The sequence below is a fragment of the Setaria italica genome, chromosome II (assembly GCF_000263155.2).
Source record: "Setaria italica strain Yugu1 chromosome II, Setaria_italica_v2.0, whole genome shotgun sequence".
NCBI lineage: Eukaryota > Viridiplantae > Streptophyta > Magnoliopsida > Poales > Poaceae > Setaria > Setaria italica.
In genome coordinates, this window is record NC_028451.1 from 29,820,254 (window position 1) to 29,837,443 (window position 17,190).

The 17,190-nt window shown below is 53.6% G+C and overlaps 4 protein-coding genes across 4 annotated transcripts; 2 read left to right on the top strand and 2 right to left on the bottom strand.

Moving 5' to 3' along the window:
* Positions 1–831: 831 nt before the first annotated feature.
* On the top strand, positions 832–7,946 carry LOC101757369 (probable cinnamyl alcohol dehydrogenase 8D). Its single transcript, XM_004956702.2, has 3 exons — positions 832–1,261; positions 6,746–6,859; positions 6,967–7,946. The coding sequence occupies exons 1-3, from the start codon at positions 1,179–1,181 to the stop codon at positions 7,838–7,840; spliced, it is 1,071 nt and encodes a 356-aa protein (XP_004956759.1). The 5' UTR covers positions 832–1,178; the 3' UTR covers positions 7,841–7,946.
* On the bottom strand, positions 3,272–4,460 carry LOC111256233. The gene is made up of 2 exons (XM_022823877.1): positions 4,321–4,460; positions 3,272–4,256 (listed from the first exon to the last, which is right to left on the bottom strand). Exon 2 carries the CDS (start codon positions 4,071–4,073, stop codon positions 3,303–3,305), a length of 771 nt encoding a protein of 256 aa, XP_022679612.1. The 5' UTR covers positions 4,074–4,256; positions 4,321–4,460; the 3' UTR covers positions 3,272–3,302.
* Positions 7,947–9,119: 1,173 nt separating the features above from the next.
* LOC101757768 (thiosulfate sulfurtransferase 16, chloroplastic) lies at positions 9,120–11,905 on the top strand. Its single transcript, XM_004956703.3, has 5 exons — positions 9,120–9,395; positions 9,979–10,052; positions 10,185–10,255; positions 10,362–10,415; positions 11,568–11,905. The coding sequence occupies exons 1-5, from the start codon at positions 9,247–9,249 to the stop codon at positions 11,661–11,663; spliced, it is 444 nt and encodes a 147-aa protein (XP_004956760.1). The 5' UTR covers positions 9,120–9,246; the 3' UTR covers positions 11,664–11,905.
* A 355-nt stretch (positions 11,906–12,260) lies between these two features.
* Positions 12,261–14,382, bottom strand: LOC101758441 (probable cinnamyl alcohol dehydrogenase 8D). Its single transcript, XM_004956705.4, has 3 exons — positions 14,054–14,382; positions 13,454–13,567; positions 12,261–13,327 (listed from the first exon to the last, which is right to left on the bottom strand). Exons 1-3 carry the CDS (start codon positions 14,281–14,283, stop codon positions 12,439–12,441), a joined length of 1,233 nt encoding a protein of 410 aa, XP_004956762.1. The 5' UTR covers positions 14,284–14,382; the 3' UTR covers positions 12,261–12,438.
* Between the last annotated feature and the right edge of the window lie 2,808 nt (positions 14,383–17,190).

Sequence of the window (17,190 nt, forward strand, 5' to 3'; positions counted from 1 at the left end):
GTGTTAGGAAACCTATGTGGATATAGTAGACTTAGGCTGGCCAAATGGGTTGGGCAAGCAAGTGGGCTAAAGAAATGGATTTTGTCTTGGTACCACGAAGGAAAATATAGAGGCAGGTCGAATGATAGGGGTTGTCGATGACCAGAATCAGAATCGGGGAAACCGGCGGCAGCAAGCTCATGCTCGAGGCTAGCTTGGAGTAGATTGTATCTCCTACCTCCCTCCGACTCCCTTCCCCTTCCTCCGGAACCTTCCAGAACTGCATTTACTCACCCGAAAAAATAAAGGAAAAGGAGCCACAGGTGGAAGGGATAAAAAGAAAAAAGGAGGAAAAAGGGGGAAAGTATTACGGGAAAGAAAAAGAAAAATGGAATGAAAAAATATATTTAGGGCTCACTCAACTGTGAACGGTAGTGGGATTTGCCCTGAACTATTGCAGTCCGTCAACCGCTTGGAATATTATAATCCTTTCATTTCTTAGTGAATGAAAACAGCCCAGGGAACTGGTATTTTGGAATTTGGAAGTGTGTTTGTCAATGATTCGTTCCGTTACTCGCTGTTCACGTCACTGCTCCCAGTTCAGTCGTCATTATCGTTTCGTTGCATTGGTTTACAAATCTCAAGGCATAACATGGTCACAATAAGCTGGACATGTATAGAAATCACCCCATAAGCGAAATAGAAATGGTCTCTACTAGACGCTACCCCAATTAAGAAGTTGTTCCTGATAACTGGCATTGTATAATCCAGTGCTCCAACTAACCTTTATGATAAGGATCCTGATCGTGATCAGCAACGTTTGAATCCTGCTCACTTTGCCGGCCTGCTTACGTGGCAGATCCGATTCCCTGCTCCCGTTTCCACTCCGCTTCACAAGGACGCCCCGAGATGGCGGCATGGGGTTGATGATCCAACTGCCTCGTTTTGTGTAGGTGTTGCCGTCCGCGAGCCAAGAGGAGAGGGAAAGCATTGTTAAAAGAGTAGCCGGCGGCGGCTTTTCCATGAGTGTGCCAACTAAATTAAGAAACCACTGAAGTGGGCCTGTCTGAGCACTGACACTGTCTATTTAGTCTGATTTGATCACTGCTCACCGGCATATCACCCTGATCCCTGAACAACGAAGCAGTAGTGAGTAGTGACAAGGTTGAAGAAGCGGATCAACAGGTCAAGGAGTTTCTATGGAGCAAGGCGGCAAGGCGGTGCTCGGGTGGGCAGCGAGGGACGCCTCCGGCCACCTCTCCCCGTACAGCTTCTCAAGAAGGTTTCCATCTCTCAGTCCAACCATGACTAGCTTACTTCCTCTGTTCTGTCTTTTGTGTTCTGTATGTTGCCTTCAAATCCCGGCACCCGTCGCCGGAGAAGATGAACAGCACCCCTTGGAACCTAGAACTCACACAAAACACTCAAGAACGCTAATGAACGCGAGTAACACAGCTCAGTTTTGGTGCCGAACGAACTGGCATTTTCTGGACTCCCAAACTCAATATAAAGATCCGAAATACAAGTAGATAGTGGCCCAAACTCACAACGACGCTGCGATCCCCTCGCCTCTGCATGAAACGCGTCATCCCACGTTTCAGAGACTTGGCCATCACCCCACCTAGTCCTACGACTCTGCTGAAAGAAAGGAGGGCCGGTGCATGAACACATGCATCAACGGCCTGTACAGACGCTCAAAGAATTTGAGTTCCTTTATTCTAGCTAACTAACACTGACCGAGCTTGTATTACCCAACAATCTCCCCTTAAGACATGCTCGGTCTTCACTTCAACCTGACAACTCCGATTTTGTCACGAAGCTCACAGAACCGTGCTCGCCCCAATGACTTTGTCAGAATGTCAGCTAGCTGCTCCTGAGTGCTCACATGTTCCAGGCTGATTCTCCCATCTTCCACACACTCTCTGATGAAATGGAATTTGGTGTCTATGTGCTTGCTCCTGTCATGCAGCACTGGATTTTTGCTCAAGGCAATTGCTGATTGATTATCCATCTTCAAAATTGGCTGCTGAACATTCTCCCCTGCAATGTCACTCAGCAGCCTCCTGAGCCACACAGCTTGGCATGCCCCAGCTGCCCCTGCCATGTACTCGGCTTCACATGTGGATAGAGCCACTGTCTTCTGTTTTTGAGAACTCCATGAGATTACCATCCCTCCCAAGAAGAAGATTACCCCTGCAGTACTTTTCCTCTCATCCACATCTCCCCCCAAATCACTGTCAGAGTAACCAATGAGTCTGCTGTCTCCTTTTGTAAGCTTTGGATAAACAAGCCCATAATCAATAGTGCCTGCAATATAACGCAGTAGGTGCTTGACAGCTGCAAGGTGTTCCTGTCTTGGCTTCTCCATGAATCTACTGACATACCCCACAGCGAAAGAAATGTCTGGTCGTGTATGAACCAGATACCTCAAACTCCCAACCAAACTGCGGTACATTGTTGCATCCACTTCCTCTGAAGTGCTTTTGCTGGACAACTGCAATCTGACCTCCATTGGTGTACTACAAGGATTGCAGTTCACCATTCCTGCCTTCTCAAGCAGCTTCTTTGCATATGCAGGTTGTCCCAGAGTTATACACTTGTTCCCCTGCTTGACTTCAATCCCCAGATAAAAAGACAAGAAGCCAAGGTCACTCATCCTGAAAGTCTGCCTCATCTCCTCCTTGAATTTCTCTACTACTGCTGAATTGGCACCAGTAATAATAAGATCATCCACATAGACTCCAACCACTACTCTAGCCTCTCCAGCACCCCTGGTGTACATTCCATGCTCACTTGCACACCTTGTAAATCCCTTGACCTGCAAACTGCTATCAAGTTTCACATTCCAAGCTCTTGGCGCCTGCCTCAATCCATACAGGGCTTTGTTTAGCTTCAGTACCTTCTCTTCATGTCTAGCAGCTACAAATCCAGGTGGCTGCTGAACATAGACTTCTTCCTTGAGTTCACCATTCAGGAAGGCTGATTTAACATCCATGTGATGTACAAACCATCCTTCTTGAGCTGCTGCTGCCAGTAACATCCTCACTGACTCCATTCTGGCAACTGGGGCAAACACTTCATCGAAATCAACTCCTGCTTGCTGCACATAACCCTTTGCAACGAGACGCGCTTTGTACTTGGCAATGTTCCCCTCTTCATCACGCTTAAGCTTGAACACCCATTTCAAACCAATAGCTCTATGACCGCGAGGGAGACTCACCAGGGACCAAGTGTTGTTCTGCTCGATAGAGGCCATCTCCTCTCTCATGGCCTTGATCCAGCTCTGGTCACCCCGTGCTTCCTCAAACGTGGCCGGTTCCCCATCACCCACGGCCAACCATCAGCTCCTGCTGCTCCACTGGATTGGTGCTAGCGAGAAGGTCATCCAGTCTCCTGAAACGCAGTGGAGCCCCGTCATCATGGTCGGCGTCGAGGTCGATGCCACGGCTTGGTGGTGAGACGAACTCCACCCCAGGTGGTGTGGCCGGAGCGCTTGGCGTGAGTGGAGCAGGTGTTCCGCCCACAGCCTGCTCCGTCGGTGCTGCAGCTTCTATGTGTGCACTTGGCACCACGCTCTGGGCCGCACTCGGCCTGCTCGATGTCACACTCGGCGCCCTCGATGCCGCGCGCGGTGTTGCTGCTGCTCCAGGTGCCGCCGCGCCAGGCGTGTAGACGTACTCATACTCGACGTTGAACGGGTCGTCGTCGCCGCCGTCCGTGCTCGCCGTGCCATCCTCGTCCCACTTCCAAGCACGCCCCTCCTGGAACACCACGTCCCGCGAGACGTGCACGCGGTCCGTCGCCGGGTTGTAGAGCCGGTAGGCTTTCGTGCCCGGCTCGTACCCGATCATCACCATGGTCGTGCTTCGATCGTCGAGCTTCCGCAGATGGCCTCCGGCCACCTTCACATGCGCAACACAGCCGAATGTGTGAAGGAAATGAACTGCGGGCTTGCGGCCATACCATGCTTCATGCGGCGTCTTGTCGTTCAGAGCTCGAGTAGGTGCCCGGTTGAGGATGAAGACTGCCGTCGTCACAGCCTCGCCCCAGAACCGCCCGGGTACACTCATGGATTTGAGCATGCACCGTGCCATCCCCAGCACGGTCTGATTCCGCCGCTCCACCACGCCATTCTGTTGCGGCGTGTACGGCGCGGTGAGGTGGCGCTGAATGCCCTTGCCGGCGCAGTACTCCCCGAACGCCCGCGCCGTGAACTCGCCGCCCCGATCAGTGCGCAGCGTCCCCAGCTTGTGCCCGACCTCCGCCTCCGCTCGTGCCTGGAGACGCACGATATCAGCCGCCGCTTCATCTTTCGTGGCCAGGAGCACAAGCCACATGTACCTGCTCATGTCGTCGACGACGAGCAGGAACAGCTTCTTGCCGCCAGCCGTCGGTGGTGTGACCGGCCCACACAGGTCGGCGTGCACGAGCTCCAGCTGCCGCGTCGCCCTAAATTTGCTTGCCGCTGGGAACGGTGCGCGCCGCTGCTTGCCAACGAGACACCCGTCGCAGACCTGATCCACGTGCTCGATCCGCGGCAGCCCGCGAACCATCTCCCCTTTCGATAGCTTCTGGAGTCCCTGGAAGCTGAGGTGGCCGTACCTGGTGTGCCACCGCCACGACGCCTCTTCTGCGTGCGCCGCCAGGCACACCGGCTTGTCGACGTTGGTGTTGAGGATGTAGAGCCGGTTTGCCGCGCGCCGCACGATCGCCACCAGTCTCCGCTGCGGATTCCAAATCTTCAGAGCCCCGTCCTCCAGCAGGATCTTGAACCGCTTCTCCTCCAGTTGGCCCAGGCTAATGATGTTTGCCGTCAGCCTGGGAATGTGGTAGACGTCCACCAGCTTCTGATGCTCGCCGGTCTTCCCCTTGAAGAGGACAGTACCGCGCCCCTCGATCGCCACCGTGGAGCCATCGCCGAAACGCACGGAGCCACGAATGCTGCCGTCGAGATCCGCGAAGGCTGACCGGGCACCAGTCATGTGATTGGTGGCGCCCGAGTCGAGGATCCATCTTGTGGTGGCTCCGTCGCTCCTCTCGCCAAGCTGGACGAAGAGGTGGCTCTCGTCGAGGTGGATCGGCGATGGTGTCGCCGTCGCACCGGCCGGAGCCGATAGGGACGGAGTGGCGTTGACCTCCTCGACGGCCGTCGCCAACAGAAGGGTATGGGCCTCCTCTTCCTCTTCAGCCTGGGCCAGATGGGCTGAATCCCGCCGGCGCTTCGGGCACTCCTTGGCCCAGTGACCGCGAACGCCGCAGTAGCGGCATTCATCCCGCGCGACGTCGCGGCTGTTGCTGCGCGCTCCGCCGTTGCCCTTCTTTTCCCTGGGAGCCCCATCCCAGCCCTTCTGCCGGCCACCACGGCCAGTCTTGTCACGGCCGCCTCCGCGACCGCCTCCACGACCGCGTGGCTGTCCTCCCGACGAGCCGCTCGAGCTCCCCGCTCCCTTGTCGGAGTTGATCTGGAGGCGCTTGGACACCCGCGCCACGAGCTCGTCCTCGGTGAAGTTCAGCTGTGCAACGCCGGCACCGCCGCCGGTGAGCTCATACCTCTCCTCCGCAGCCTTGAGGCGCCCCACCAGATCCTCGAGGGGAATGTCCCCGAGCTCCAAGAGCGTCTCGATCGACATGGCGATCTGGTGGAACTGCTTGGGCACCGCCTGCAGGAAACGGCGCACCACCACCGTTTCGTCGAGGTCGTCGCCGAGGGTGCGCAACTGCTGTGCGATCTTGGTGATCCGCACCTGGAAGTCGCTGACCGACTCGCCGTCCTTGAAAGACAGGGAGTCGAACTCCTTGCGGAGTGTTTGCGCCTTCGCCTTGCGCACCCGCTCGACGCCGAGGTTCGCCGTCTTGATGTCCTCCCAAGCCGCCCGCGCACTCGACTTGTTCGCCATGACCTCCACCATGTCCTCAGGGACCGCCTTGCAGATGGCCTCCAGCGCCATCTCGTCCTCGTCTTCATCCGCGTCGCAGAGGTTGACGGCGTCCTAGAGCTTGCACGACTTGAGCATGACGCGCATCATAGCCGCCCATGCGCCGTAGTTCGTCTTGGTGAGCATCGGCCACTTGGCGCTGCCGATGTCCTTGAGGCGACGCTCCACCGTGCGCTCGATGATGATCGTGCCGTCACGGTACCGCGGGCGCGGCTGGCGCCGCGGTGGCGACGGTGACGGCCGCCGGCGCCCCACCGGCGTCCTCGACCTCCCGCCGAGGTTGGGCAGCGAAGACATGGCTTCCCCGGGTCGTAACCGCTCTGGTACCACTTGTTGCCTTCAAATCCCGGCACCCGTCGCCGGAGAAGATGAACAGCACCCCTTGGAACCTAGAACTCACACAAAACACTCAAGAACGCTAATGAACGCGAGTAACACAGCTCAGTTTTGGTGCCGAACGAACTGGCATTTTCTGGACTCCCAAACTCAATATAAAGATCCGAAATACAAGTAGATAGTGGCCCAAACTCACAACGACGCTGCGATCCCCTCGCCTCTGCATGAAACGCGTCATCCCACGTTTCAGAGACTTGGCCATCACCCCACCTAGTCCTACGACTCTGCTGAAAGAAAGGAGGGCCGGTGCATGAACACATGCATCAACGGCCTGTACAGACGCTCAAAGAATTTGAGTTCCTTTATTCTAGCTAACTAACACTGACCGAGCTTGTATTACCCAACACTGTACTGATCACCATAATGGTGATATATATGGGGAACCTCCGAACCTGCCATTTTTGCTTCAAGGAACTCGTGGTGGTGATTTTCAGGGTGCTGAGAGACGGCGACGTGACGATCAAGGTGCTCTTCTGCGGGATCTGCCACACGGACCTCCACGTCATCAAGAACGAGTGGGGCAACGCCATGTACCCCGTCGTCCCCGGGTAATGATCATGTTCCCCAAGCAACCAAGCAATGCAATCACAGATTTCTTCAGCGTTTCGGTCGATCGCAGCAAGAAATCCTAACGGCGCCGCTCATTTCGGTGCAGGCACGAGGTCGTCGGCGTCGTCACGGACGTCGGCCCGGGTGTCACCAAGTTCGAGGCCGGCGACACGGTGGGCGTGGGCTACTTCGTCGACTCCTGCCGCTCCTGCGAGAGCTGCAGCACGGGGCACGAGAACTACTGCCCCGACGTCGTGCTCGCCTCTAACGGCGTCGACGGCGACGGCGCAACCACCCAGGGCGGCTTCTCCGACGTCGTGGTCGTCGACCAGGACTACGTCGTCAGGGTCCCGCGGAGCCTGCCACCGGACGGCGCCGCGCCGCTGCTCTGCGCCGGCGTCACCGTGTACAGCCCCATGGTGCAGTACGGCCTCAACGCGCCGGGCAAGCGCCTGGGCGTGGTCGGCCTCGGGGGGCTCGGCCACATTGCCGTCAAGTTCGGCAAGGCGTTCGGCATGACTGTCACGGTGATCAGCTCGTCCCCGGGCAAGCGTGAGGAGGCGATCGAGCGCCTTGGGGCCGACGAGTTCTTGGTCAGCAGCGATCCCGAGCAGATGAAGGCGGAAGCGGGCACGATGGACGGCATCATCGACACGGTGTCGGCGTGGCACCCGCTGGCGGCGCTGCTCGAGCTCCTGAAGCCGATGGGGCAGATGGTGCTCGTGGGGGTGCCCAGCAAGCCGCTGGAGCTGCCGGCCTTCGCTGTCTGCCCGAGCGGGAAGCGCGTGGCCGGGAACGGCGTGGGCAGCGTCGGCGACTGCCAGGCGATGCTGGACTTCGCCGGGGAGCACGGGATTACCGCGGACGTCGAGGTCGTCGGGATGGACTACGTCAACAAAGCTATCGAGCGGCTCGAGAGGAACGACGTGAGGTATCGCTTCGTCGTCGACGTCGCCGGCAGCCTGGGCGCCGATGCTTAATTAGGCCAGAATATGTTGCTCGCTTGTGCACAGCGCTTGTCTGTACCACTTTTCGTGGTGGTATCTTCACCGTGAATAACTAGTGCAGGGCATCGCAACACGCCAAAGAAAGTGTTATACGCTAGCCACATTTTCATTCCTTTTAAATTCTTTTATACAAAGGCACGTATACACGCACACGCTCACTGCTATGGATACATTCTACTCTTATTAGCACCTGCGAAAAACTATACCCATATACTTTGAGATTGATGAAGCCAAAAAAAATTATTTTGGGACTTCCGCAACCATTTTTTTGTGATTTACACTTTTTTAGTAATTTTATTGAACAATAGGCAACTTTATATTTTGCATTTTTATCGGTCGAATTTGCGTTCCGCTCGAGCAAAAAAAAAAATCTTGTCCAGGAAAGTTATTCCACTCAAGGAAACTATGCTCTAGTTTCATGAAAATAACATCTGTCCGAAGAAAACTAATATTCTAACTTTATAAGAAAAATATTCTTGTTAAATAAACATATTTGAAATCGATATGGACGGTTCAAATGCTTGAACCAGGTCCAATAATTTAAAAAATTAAAACTTAGTGATAAGAAATGTTCGAATCATCTTAAAAGCTTTGAACCCTTTATATCATTTATAAAAGACACGTCACCTCTGTTTTTTTTATTGGTTGCCAATTTCTTGCAAACATTTCTTAGGCCTCGTTCCACCTGGAACGAGATCTATTCCACACGGATTGATTTGACCCAGTTTAAAATCCGATCTAAAATCGTTCGGTTAGTATCGGAATAGAGTCGGCCTTTTATTATAGCTTGTTTTGATTATTCTGACCTCTTAGCGATCTGAAAGCAATCCCTATATTTTAACCTCCGGAACAAAATCCTCCAAGATCGAGTGGCACAACCGGCTCATCTTCTTCCGTGAACGAATCCGTTTCGTTTCACGACGAACCCTCTTAAAAACAGGACCTATAATGTCACGACGGATCCGTGACTCGTGGCACACGACCCGGTTTGGAAACAGCGCGGCGTGCAGAGGCCGACCGACCCGACTGGAAAGTGGGCCCTCGGCGGCCTGGTCTCGCCCTGAAACGAAAAAAACAACGTTGCGATTTCCTGGGGCTCCTGCCCCCGCCCCCGGAGTTGGACTCCGACCGGCGACCGCCGTCCGGCGCACTCATCAGAACTTCACAAGTCAGAACCAAACCTGACTGTGTGCGCTAATTCTGCCGGCCACACACGCTCGCACGTTGTTTACACTCTACTTATTATATTAGAGGTTTATGTATAAATAGTATATGCGGCACATCCTACCCCGTACGTTGCCAGTAGCCACTGAATCCTCTGTTCGGCTCATCTCAGCGCCCCTGTTTCTTCCTCTCGCCTGTGTTCTTCCCGTTCCAGGATGAGGGCGGCCACCGCGCTCGCGATCTGCGCTCTGTCCGCGCTTCTGGTCGCGGCGCGCGGCTCGGAGAAGCCGCCGGTGGCGGCCGTGGACGTGGCGGCGGCCGGCGACCTCGTCCGCTCGGGCGGGCACCGCTACCTGGACGTCAGGTGTCACTGTCGTTCCCTCCTTGTTCAGGCTCAATTTGTATGCTTTCTCTGTGCACTCACGCATTAGTTGCTAGCTTGCCTCTCGTTGTGCTAATTCCGAATCCCGGAATCCAGTGCCGCGCAGAAAAACTGTTAGTCACGAGGCACCAAAAACAGAAAATTCAGTTTGCTGGTGTCACCCCTGTGCCTCCGACCTTGGTCTGATTGTTCTATGACCTTCAGACCTTGGCTACGATGTCAGTCTCTAGTGGCTACCCTTTCCTACTGTTGATCACCATTTTGGCTTGCATTAGAATCACTTTTTCCAATTAATTATGCTGTAAATAATTCTCCAAAGAATAGTCTAAGCAGACGTTTTTTCAGCCAGTGAGCTACAATACTCTTTTCTGAAGATCAAGGCTGGTTACCACTCACCAGCCCTTTCAGTAGCACTCTTGTCACTAAAAGAAATTTCAATTCTTTCAAAACAGTAAACAAAAACTTGTCCAGGACTGGTTTCATCATTTTATTCTTACGCGGCACGCGGATGTGTTTAGGATATAGTAGCCTGCAGGTTTTGATGAATCTGAACACAAATTAGCAGAACAGAGGAGGAATTCAGGAACGGACATGTGGAGGATTCCCTCAACGTGCCCTACCTGTTCTTCACTTCACAAGGCAAGTATCCTAAACATCTAAATTGCAGATCTTATATCAGCAATACATACATGTCAGGAATTTCTTGTCCCTAAGCTGTGATATAATCAGCTTGTCTACTGTTCTGCGTGTGACCTTGTATGGATTCATCAGGCAGGGAGAAGAACCCCAAGTTCATTGAGCAGGTCGCGGCACATTTTGACAAACAGGACAGCATAGTAGTGGTATTACTGATGATCGATCTATCAATTGCTCGTCAGATTAATTATATTTACATAGTGATCTTTATCTTGCTTGTTCTTCTGCTGATACACTTTTTTTTCTTGAAAGGGCTGCAAAAGCGGAGTAAGGTCTGAACTAGCATGTTTTGATCTTATGGCAGCTGTAAGATCTCTTCCCCTTCCCCTTGCTTTCCCTTGAGGCTTCAGTTATCTTTGCATAAATGTGCAGCATAACACTATATTGTTCATTCAATCTGATTTATCTTATGGAATATCAGGCCTTAATAGGAAAAAGTTAATGTTGCAAGATTACCATGATCCTAATTTTCTTGCATGATTAATTTGGACTACAGAATAGTGGTATAGATCTTCACTTTCAGCTACATGGATATTCAATGTGAAGAAATCCTATCATGCCTAGCAGGATGCCGTCTGAGGGTTTCTTTGTTCTGAAATGGAAAAGATTACTCAGATTCTACTAGAGAAATCATGTATTGCAAATAATTCAAAATTGTATCTTAAGCTTAAGCCACAACCCTAAAACATCAGGACAGGTAGAGCAAGCTCTGCTGATCCTGAAACTCTACGGAATGATTTAGGTACTGAACAAAAGATCTTGTGTTTAAACACCTTCTCCAGGCCCCACTTTGAATGGGGGAGCTATCATCTCTGAGTATGCCCTTTGTTGTTTTCTTGTGGCCATGTCAAGAGATGGCCCATAAACAAAAGATACGAGTGGTTAAGTATGGTTTTATTGTAGGCATGTCAGGAGATGGCCCATAAATAATAAAAGATATGAGCGCTTAAGTATGGTTTTCTTGTGGCCATGTCAGGACATGGCCCATAAATAAATTTACCACTAGGTTAGATTCCCCTGAGAAGTGAAGAGAAGATTGGAGTAGCAATCTCTATTTCACTTATCTTTTGTCATGTATGTTGGAATGGTTTTCTCCCTTCACTCAAATCAGCAGTTGCTCCTTATTTTGGAAAATAATTAATTCATAGCTTGAACCCTCTGTTCACACTATTTTTACCATATCCATAGTTCTAATAAACTAAATAATTTTATTGCGTAAAATAGAAAGTGGTATGAAATTTAGGAGATTTTGATGGTAGCCGTCTTGTGTAGCACATGTCCAACATCACATAATGTTAGGGTGCAAACAAGTTTCGTTCACGCTGTTACCATTATTATTGCCTCACACTATATGCGGGGTTTTCTTAAAGCTGTATTAAATCTCAAAGAAAACATCTGAATTATTTTTCATTGCTCACTTTCTTCTTCTCTGAAACATGTGAACGCTTATGAAAGCAGGGATTTGAAAATGTGAAGAACATTGAAGGTGGTTACGACGCATGGGTAGAAAATGGCCTTGCTGTGAAGAAACCTCAAGCACAAGACGAACTATAGCTTTTGCTATTATCCGGTTGTTGTTTTGCTTGATGTGTATTATATGGTGGATAAGTGTGAACCTTGGTATAGTTAATTGAGGGTTTAATTGAAAAGAGCGTATATAGTCTACTGTGAACATTTAAATCGTGTGGAAACTTCTTAACAGATGCCGTAAAGAATGTAACAAGAACATCCTCCTTTGTTCTGTCATTGTAAAAAGAAAAGAAAAAGTATGTGTTCTCTGGTCCTGTTTGCTTTCATCTTTGTGTTAATCTTTGTCCTATCATCTTTATGACATATATTATAAAAGCTCAATTATTCCTTTGTTTTTATTTCAAAAAAATATTCATTTGTTTCGAATTGCTCAGGAATATTTTTTATATTGGATTAAATCCTCGAAAGTTCCATTGTTGTTGCTCACCATTGTGAAGGAGGCCTAACCGCCTAAGTCTTATTATCTATAAAAAATATTGAAATGTTGGTTATTAATGTTTTAGAATTTAGAACAGCATGCTTGTAGCACGTGCATCTATAGTAGTAATAACTAGATAAAGATTAGAAAGTACCTGCACTAGTATTGTGTTAAAAAGAAAAAAAAACAACAAAGAGGGGGGCTCTGACTCAACCTTCTCTCCATGTACTTAAGCAAAGATTTGAACACCATGTCTCTCTTATTTGTACACACCAAACCATCAGAGCCACAAACCCACAATAAGCACATGAACTTATCAACAAGCGGAAATGATCATCCATTAGTTAATTATTGGGGGGGCTCTGATTCGACCTTCTGCAGTTACACGTAGGTGGCGGAGCCAAGGCTGCTGCCGGCGACATCGATGACGAAGCGGTAGCGGACGTCGTTCTTCTCGAGCCGCTCGATCGCCGTGTTGACGTAGTCCATCTTGATCACCTCCACCTCGGCGCCGATGCCGTGCTTCCCCGCGAACTCGAGCATGGCCTGGCAGTCCCCGACGCTGCCGACGCTGTTCCCGGCGACGCCCTTCCCGCCGGGCACGATGGCGTACACCGGCAGCTCCAGCGGCTTGTTCGGCACGCCCACGACCACCATCTGCCCCAGCGGCTTCAGCAGCGCCAGCAGCGGCGTGATCGGGTGCCACGCCGACACCGTGTCGATGATGCCGTCCATCGTGCCCGTCGCCGCCTTCATCTGCTCGGGGTCGCGGCTGACCAGAAACTCGTCGGCGCCGAGGTGCTCGACGGCCTCCTGGCGCTTGCTCGGGGACGTGCTGATGACGGTGACCTTCATCCCGAACGCCTTGCCGACCTTGACGGCGACGTGGCCGAGGCCGCCGAGGCCCACGACGCCCAGGTGCTTGCCGGGCTCGTTCAGGCCGTGGCGCATCATGGGGCTGTACACGGTCACGCCGGCGCAGAGCAGCGGCGCGGTGCGGTCCAGCGGCAGGCTGTCCGGGACGCGGAGCACGTAGTGCTCGTTCACGACGATGACGTCGGAGAAGCCCCCCTTCGTGGCGGCGCCGCCGTGCGCGCGGTCGACGCCGTTGGAGGTGAGCACGACCCCGGCGCAGTAGTTCTCGTTCCCCTTCCCGCAGCTGTCGCAGGAGCGGCAGGACCCGACGAAGTAGCCCACGCCCACCGTGTCGCCGGGCTTGAACCTCGTCACGCCGCCGCCGACGCCGGTCACCACGCCGACGATCTCGTGCCTGTGCGCGCGCGCCAACCAACGGGGAAATTAATTCGAAGGGCGTTCCTTGAATCCGTTACTGTTCTTGGCTCTAATCAAATTTTGCAGCGCATCGTTTGCGACATCCGGCGGCGAACTGGATTACCCGGGGACGACGGGGTACATGGAGTTGCCCCAGTGGTTCTTGATGATGTGAAGGTCGGTGTGGCAGATCCCGCAGTAGAGAATCTTGATCGTGACATCGTCGTCTCTCGGAACCCTGAAATTGGGATCACCAACAAGGATTCCATAAACAAGAACTAACTCTGTCAAGGAAGCACTCTGAACGTTTCTTCATCCAATTAGTTCTGTTCTCCAACCGGTCCCCACAGGGGGCAGCTAGCTGAAAGCAACAGTTTACCAAACTCTATATGCGTACTTCAATTTTCAGGCTTCAACTAAAGAACAGTGCTACTATCTTAGGTAAGGCTCCTTTTTTATGAGAACAGGAGGGGCGCAATCTTAGGTAAGCCTCTTACCAAGGACCCTATAACTAATTAAATCTGAAACGGTGTGTCAAACTATTGCATGACAGCTAAAGTAGCTTCAGATCCTTTCAGTCTCGAGAGAAGCAGCAAATAATTTAGCCATCTCTTCAGTTTATTGTAGGATAGATGTTTTAAGAACTCGGCAGATCATCAGAAGCACACATGAGCAAAGCAGAGTGGCCAACACTGTAACGACAGCGACGAGGTGATGCGCCTACCTTCTGGAGAAGTTGTAGGGTGAGAGGACACCGGTGGCGTCCCTGGCCGCCCAGCCGAGCGCCGCCGCGCCGCCTGGCTCCTCCATCGCCTGCTCTCTCTTCTCCACGGACGCCCTCGCCCTCGGAAGCCGCGGAGCTCTCGAGGGCGACGCTGCACTGACTCCGACTCCGTGGGAGAAAGGCACGGGAAGAGATGGGCTGTGGATGAGGGCGCGAAAATGATGTGACATAACTGCTCTCTCTCTCTCTCCCCCTCTCGTGGTGCTGTTCCGCGTGTGGGCTCAAGGAGGGCGAATGTCCGAGTGAGAAGACCAACCGGAAGAGGATTAGGATTTTGCCATGTTCCAAGAGAACCAAGAGCTCTGGTTTGGTTGTCTAAAGGGATTATTTTTGTAAAGAATGACGCACAAGGCAGTGTGTATTTCATTGATATAGCAGAAAAATACAAGACTATAATCATGAGAGGCCATAAGTAAGAAAAGAAAAAGAAAAGAAAAACAAAAAAGACTCGCCCGGTTGAATTAGAACATCAATGCGGGTAACCACTTAACTCAAAACCGCTACACCCGACCAGTTGGATTGGGACGTCAACGCGATCTCCTACTCCACTCACCACAGCGGCACCCACCAACATTCACGCTCATTTATTTGCTGAAACCTTCAGGCGTGGCCCTGTGTCGATAGGGAACCGATAGAAGTAGACTACACCGCACCGAGAAGGCCACTGCCATGCGGGACCATCCGCTGTAGTGCGCTGCAACACCACACTCCACCGGACGGAGTGATACCACTGAATCCGAACCTCTCGCAGGCTGCCTCACAGTCGTCACCACAACACGAAGGGGCTTCGCCACATTCGCCGTTGGACTCCACCTCGCTCTCGTCGCCTCGAAGAAACACTGTGCGTGGGGCCTCGCCCGCCACGGTACTCCACGTCACGAATCCATTTCTTTTGTTGTCCTTAGAGTGGTGAGCAATGCTGCTCCGCTCCACAAGATCCCCATCGATCAACCAAGCCGTCGTCGCAGGTCGACTTCGCCTCGTTGCTTCACTCGCGCAAAAGCCTCTGCCGCCATGTCAGCATACCAGAGAAGTCACTTGCGCCGTCTTCCGACGATGTACCGCACCGGGTAGCCCAGCCAAGCTTAGCAACCCACCGCGATCCACTGCAAGCCTAGTTGTCACACGATGCCATTGCCGCAAGCGCCATCCTCCGATGTAATCTCACGCCGCACTGACCGTTGCTAAGCAACGTCAGCCGCCGCGGTCCGCTAGAAGCAACCAAAACCGACAACCATGCGACAACCCCTGGCCGCCACCATAACTATGATCGCCTCTACGTGGCCTCGGCAACACCCGTCCAGCTTGCCACGTGGCGGAAATGCCACCACCAGCTGCTGCTGCCTATGACCAATGGACCAGCAATGCCACAAACCGAGATGGGTCTCTAGAGATGACACCTCCAAGGAGGCACAATGCAAATAGCGCCACCGTCGCTCGTCTAGGGTCTGGACAGGGTTTTCACCCAAAGGACCCTGTGCAGCAGGATTGTAGTTCAGACATGATGCCCCCAACGGGGAGAACGACGCCCTTGGGCGCCGTCGACATCTCCACCAGCAAGAACGCCGGCGAGGACTTTCGCCCGGAGCATCCCAACCCCTCGCTACACGCTCACGGCTTTGCACTCCCGGTCCACAGTCATGGCCGCCCATCTGGGGCGGCGGCGTCGCCGCACCTCGACGCACCACGCTGTCGTACCTCCACCTCCACTCCACTCCGCCGTACCCCCCACTCCTCGCACGCAGCCACCATCGCACCGCCTCACCATTGTGTGTCGTCGGGCATCTCCTTGTTGTGGCGCCACCTTACACACATGCCTTACCACGCGCGCAGCCTCCTCCTCGTCGCGCGAGCCCCCACCAGCACCTAGCCTCCTCCCTCTCCCGTCACCACCTCCGCAACTCTGCAGCCGTGGAGAGGTGGCCTGACGACATCCGGAACACCACCTTGGTGCCGCTAGCGCGCCCCTGCGCCAAGCATCCCTGCCGCACCGCCATGGCATCGCTAGCACACTTTGCATGGGCCACCCCAACCGCGACACCACACCGCTACCGTTGAAGACACAGGAGTTGCCATGCCACGCGGGTGGGAAATAAGGAGACCACGGCCGCCGTTGCCGCCGGTCCCGAGCTCGTGGAGCATCACCGTCCAGGTCACCCCCAACGCTGAGAGCCACTCAAAGGAACCTCAGCAACCTCCGAGTGCTCATGTGCTCGCATCCTCCATCTTCTCCGCCGCAGCTGCCGCGCCGCGCGCAGGCGAACCACTCTCCTCTCTCGACGACGGGTCCCTCCTCACCTCCGCGTGGTGCGGAAAAAACAGCACCGTCACCCACGCTGGTTGTCGCCCTCCTCACGCCATCGAACGATGCCGGCGGCCGCCGCCACCACCTCGGGGTTGCTCCAGTCGCACAGCCACCGGATCCGGCTGGCGCCGTGCCGGATCCGTGGCCGCTCGGTCCCCATCGCTGTGGGGCGAGTCCTCATGGCCAGCTGATGCTGGCCGCCGCCGCCACCTCGGGGGAGCACCGGTCGCCCAGCCACCGGATCCAGCCAGTGCCGTGCCGGATCCGTGGCTGCCCGGCCTCCATCGCCGCAGGGTGCCGCCCATGCTGGCGAGCTCCCTCAGCGGCACTGGCAGCCGCGCCCGCCTAGAACCGTCGGAGGAAGGGGAAGGGGCCCGTCGCCGCCCTCATCGCGAGCCGCATGGGCTTCCGGCGACCCACTCAGGCGGCGGCGCGGCGGGGGCTATTGTCAGTGAAGGGGCGGTGGGGGTGTCAGCGCCCGCCCGAGTTGCCCACGCGGGGGCGACGCGGGGGCGACGCGGGGGCTCAGTTTAGGTCAGCTTGTCTAAAGGGATTGTGGCCTCCAACGATATAATTTGGAGAGAGAGCTTTTTGTAAGTTGACTGATCGATGATTGTTGATGCACAATCTTTGTTTACAACAAGGTAAACTAGTAGACTAGTAGTAATAACTTCGTTCGTCGTAGGACTTTGTTGGTAAGAAAATGGGTAGATGCTTTTTGCAAAGAAAAAGAAGGTGAAAAAGCTAAGAGGGAAGTAGCTAGAGTATTAAT

Coding starts and splice junctions, on each gene's coding strand:
- LOC111256233 (XM_022823877.1), bottom strand. CDS start 4,073: ATGGCACGGTGCATGCTCAAATCCATGAGTGTACCCGGGCGGTTCTGG.
- LOC101758441 (XM_004956705.4), bottom strand. CDS start 14,283: ATGTCACATCATTTTCGCGCCCTCATCCACAGCCCATCTCTTCCCGTG. Junction 13,568..14,053: donor CCCTACAACTTCTCCAGAAG/GTAGGCGCATCA, acceptor TCCCAATTTCAG/GGTTCCGAGAGACGACGATG. Junction 13,328..13,453: donor ATGTACCCCGTCGTCCCCGG/GTAATCCAGTTC, acceptor GCGCGCGCACAG/GCACGAGATCGTCGGCGTGG.
- LOC101757369 (XM_004956702.2), top strand. CDS start 1,179: ATGGAGCAAGGCGGCAAGGCGGTGCTCGGGTGGGCAGCGAGGGACGCC. Junction 1,262..6,745: donor CCGTACAGCTTCTCAAGAAG/GTTTCCATCTCT, acceptor GGTGATTTTCAG/GGTGCTGAGAGACGGCGACG. Junction 6,860..6,966: donor ATGTACCCCGTCGTCCCCGG/GTAATGATCATG, acceptor ATTTCGGTGCAG/GCACGAGGTCGTCGGCGTCG.
- LOC101757768 (XM_004956703.3), top strand. CDS start 9,247: ATGAGGGCGGCCACCGCGCTCGCGATCTGCGCTCTGTCCGCGCTTCTG. Junction 10,053..10,184: donor CCTGTTCTTCACTTCACAAG/GCAAGTATCCTA, acceptor TGGATTCATCAG/GCAGGGAGAAGAACCCCAAG. Junction 10,416..11,567: donor GTTTTGATCTTATGGCAGCT/GTAAGATCTCTT, acceptor TTATGAAAGCAG/GGATTTGAAAATGTGAAGAA.